This window comes from Octodon degus, unplaced genomic scaffold, assembly GCF_000260255.1.
Source record: "Octodon degus isolate 3935 unplaced genomic scaffold, OctDeg1.0 scaffold00025, whole genome shotgun sequence".
Lineage (NCBI taxonomy): Eukaryota > Metazoa > Chordata > Mammalia > Rodentia > Octodontidae > Octodon > Octodon degus.
This window is the reverse complement of record NW_004524601.1, coordinates 781,789-785,766: the sequence shown is the minus strand read 5'-3', so window position 1 is coordinate 785,766 and position 3,978 is coordinate 781,789. Positions and strand designations below refer to the sequence as shown.

General features: G+C 58.7%; 1 protein-coding gene across 2 annotated transcripts in view; it reads left to right on the top strand.

Moving 5' to 3' along the window:
• LOC101570622 (aldehyde oxidase 2-like) overlaps nucleotides 1–3,978 on the top strand; it is a 56,773-nt gene that overhangs the window by 31,379 nt on the left and 21,416 nt on the right. For both annotated transcript variants that reach the window (XM_023712382.1, XM_023712383.1), the window contains 3 exons: nucleotides 379–606; nucleotides 1,704–1,799; nucleotides 3,489–3,617. In XM_023712382.1, the coding sequence (XP_023568150.1) occupies nucleotides 379–606; nucleotides 1,704–1,799; nucleotides 3,489–3,617 (453 nt within the window). The remainder of the gene's footprint in view (nucleotides 1–378; nucleotides 607–1,703; nucleotides 1,800–3,488; nucleotides 3,618–3,978) is intronic.

The following is a 3,978-nucleotide window of genomic DNA, read 5'->3' as shown; positions in this document are numbered from 1 at the left end:
AAAGAAAGAAAGAAAGAAAGAAAGAAAGAAGTCTTTTAAAAATCCCAATCACACAGAAGCAGTAGCAGGAGATGGAGGAATCTCCCCTCACCACCACCGCTCCTCCACTGGCCGGAGTGACTTGCCAGCGCTCGCTCTCTGGCGTGGATTTCTGTTTTATTTTCCTATTCTCAGTGCTGGAGATCAACCCAAAACCTCAACTCACTAGGCAAGTGCATTGCCCTTTTTATCTTTTATTTTGGGACAGGGTCTTGCTAAAGTGCCAGGCTGGGCATGACCTTGCCATCCTCCTGCGTAGCTGGGATTACAAGCACGCACCGCCCCATCCCTGTCTTTACCCGTCCTTTGTGGTCACCACACATGTGCAACCCTGCCCAGGTCAGAGAGAAGAACATGTACAGGGCGGTGGACAAGACCATCTACAAGCAGGCATTCAGCCCCGAGCCCCTGCGCCAGTGCTGGGCCAAGTGCCTGCAGCAGGCTGACCTGCCAGGCCGGCGGGCGCAGGCGGATGCTTTCAACCAGCAGAGCCACTGGCGGAAGCGGGGTGTCGCTGCGGTCCCCATGAAGTTCTCCGTTGGTTTTGGGGCCTCCAGCTTCCACCAGGTATGTCTCTGCGGCCACAACTGCCAGCCAGTCTGGCAGCTGCACCTCGCCAAGTGCAGCCAGTACCGAGGCGAGGGTAGCCCCTGCTGTAGCTGTAGGGCCAGCTAGCGGGATGGCAGGGAAGGGGACCCCCAGGTGATGCCAGGGCTGGAGGTTGTGCTCAGGAGCTGGGCAGATGGCCGGACACCTGGTTGGAGTAGAGGGGCCCCAGCCCCAGGGAGCTTGGTATGCTGAGAGCTGCTACCATCCGCAGCCTCCCAGACAGGGCAAACACACTGCACCCACCTCATGTACAAGGGAAGCAGACAGACAGACACATGCATGCACGCACACATGCACACACATGGGAAGCAGACACACACACAGAGAAGCAACAGACATACACACACAGAGGCACAAGACACACAGGAAACAGACACATGCACACACACATGTGGCATGAGCACAGCCCGAGCGTGGCTCTCCATGCAAAGGACAGAAAATGTGGTCCACACTGTCCTTGCCAATCCTCTGTCCCTGGGCTCCCTGACCCAGCCCCTGTGCCCTCTACCCCCAAACACCCTCAAGCCAGCTGGGCTCCACCTGGGCTCTTGGCGAGGAGTCCAGGACATAGGCCAGGCATGGGTCCCCACAGCCCAACCCCGACTTCCCTGGAGGGAGGACCCTGCCCTGGAGAATCCAGGCCTAGAACCACCACTCACCTCACCGTCCCGTTGGGAGGTGACCTAGGGCCCTAAAGCCGGCTGGGTCCCTCCTTCCTCTCCATGTCTTCTGTACAAAGCAGGTGCAGTCAGAACCATAGCAGAAAGCCTTGCCCTGCCACCCCCACCCAGCTCCGCAAGACCACTGTCTCGTCTCGGGATGGGTCCAGGGCCCTGGTGCTGAGCTGAAGCCCGAGTCTGTCAGTCTGTCTTTTGTCCATCCGTTTTAGAGATAAGGGCTCACTAAATTGCTGAATTGCCCAAACTGGGCTTGAGCTTGCGATGCTCCTGCCTCAGCCTCACAGAGAGTGAGGAAGGCGGCACCCACCTCCCGGGTCTCGGCCTCCTCAGAGCCTCCGCAGTGCACTTGCCCTGAGTGCCCTGGGTGTCTTGCAGGCAGCGGCGCTGGTGCACATCTACATGGACGGGTCTGTGCTGGTCGCCCACGGTGGCAACGAGCTGGGCCAGGGCATCCACACCAAGATGCTGCAGGTACGAGGCCACCCGGGGTCCCCCTGCCCCAGCCTCCCAGACTGCTGAGCCTCATCTTTCCATAAATGTTGACTGTCCAGACTCTAAGGCCTTCCCTGTAGGGCGCAGCAGCTGGGCTGGGGTAGTTCAGCTGCCTCTGGCAGGCATGAGGTCCTGAGTGTGATTCCCACTACAAAAACAAAAACAAAAACAAAAAAAAAAACTAAAACACAGCCATTCAGCCATTGACCAGGCCGGGCTCAGGGACCAAGGGACACTGGCGCTGACTGGCCAGCTCAGGGACCTGGGGGCTCTGGCACTGACTGGCCAGCTCAGGGACCTGGGGGCTCTGCACTGACCTGCTCTGTGACCAGGAGGTATGAGGCACCTGCTGCTCCAAGATCATATCAGACCGCAGAGCGGAGTGACGCAGCACCCCGCAGGTAGTCCTTCACCCCACAAAGAGGCCTCGGCTGCAACCCACCAGCCCAGCCCTCCAAATCCTGGGCTCCTCCCCGCTCAGCCCCATCCACACACCTGGCCAGGCCCAGCCCCAACATCAGGGCCCCTCCCAAGCACTGGGCACAGGCGGGGAGAAGAGCCAGCGGTCTGCAGCTGACGTTGGCCGGGGTTGAGGCAAGTCTGTGCCATGCACTGAGCCCGCCACCCCGTCAGAACGTGGCCATGCTGAGTGAAGACCCTGCGGAGACTGCACTGCACCTGGACACAGCTGTGCCTGGCCCAGGCCCTCGCCCCCTTCACTGTGGGAGCCAACCTGCCGCCTCTGGGCTCCCATCTCTAGGAAACAAGGACATCGTCCCCTTTGATAAAATTCTGCATCTGCCTGGCAAAATTAATGTTTAGTGGTATTAGAAGGTCAGCATTGGAGAATAGGAACTAGAATATATGTCCCCACATCTCAGGAAGGGTTTTTTACAAAAACTAAAGGAGCAAGACAGCCAGATTGACACTTTTTCTTCCCTGCTTTCTTTATTTTTCATTTATTTCCTTTTCATTTCTTTTTGAGTAAATATCTTAATTTCCATGTGTTTCCTAGAAAAAGAACAGCTTTGTGCTGGTGTGGGCCTGTGGTCCCAGCCACTAGGAGGGCTGAGGCAGCGGGTGGAAAGCCCAAGGCAGCTCCAGAGGCCTCCCAGGACCAAGGCCCAAAATTTAGAAACAAGAAAGGAAAGACCAGCTGGGAGCAGGAGAGAGGGAGAAAAAGGGGAGGGAGGGAGGGAGGGAGGGAGGGACGGACAGAGGGAGGGAGACAGCAAGGCCAAGAAAGAACAAAAGCCTAAAAGGAACAGCAAACACTAGAGCAGCAGAAAAGAGATGAGGCCAAGAAGAACAGCAAGGTCGTTCCAAGTTCTTCTGAGACCGAGAACAGCAGGCTGCACACTGCAAGTCAGTCCGTCCAACCACTGAGTCTCTTTCGCTCTGTGTCTGTCTGCCTCTCTGCCCACCTGTAAGCCCTGAAACCTCACCAGGCCCACCCCTATTATCTGTAACCCTGAGGCCCTAACACCCTGACCATGCCACTTGGGCCACTTGGGCCACTTGGGCCAGGAGGAAACCCCTTAAGACCCACTGAAGACCAGCGTGGCTGTGTGTGAAGCATGGAGTCTCAGCTTCGAAGGCTGTGGCAGATGCAGTGCGTGCGCAACCCAGCCCCCAAGCCCACAGCGGCTGACTCAGCCCTCCCCGCAGGTGGCCAGCAGGGAGCTGCGGGTGCCCATGAGCCGCCTGCACATCCAGGAGACCAGCACGGCGACTGTGCCAAACACAGTGGCCACTGCGGCATCCATCGGCGCCGATGTCAACGGCAGGGCTGTGCAGGTGACTGTCCCATGCCTCCTGGTTTCCAGCTGGACATGCAAAGGGGGCTGAGAGCCCAGAACCCTGTAGGGAGGGGCCCTTGCCCGGCCCAGCTGAGAGCAGATAGAGCCTGGGGCACAGCTCCAACTGACAAGCCACAGCCACTTCGAGCCAGACGGTGGTGTCTCCTGGCCCCAGGATCACCCTGGGGCCCTCACTGCAGGAGCCAGATGGGCTGCGAGGGGTACCGGTCACCGGTACTGCAGACGTCAGCAGACCCTGTCCCTGCACGGCAGCCTGCGCCTGGCCCTGGGCCTGGGCCTGATGACAAGGAGAGACAAGGACCAACCCAACCTGCCCAACACTTACCCCCCACCCTCCC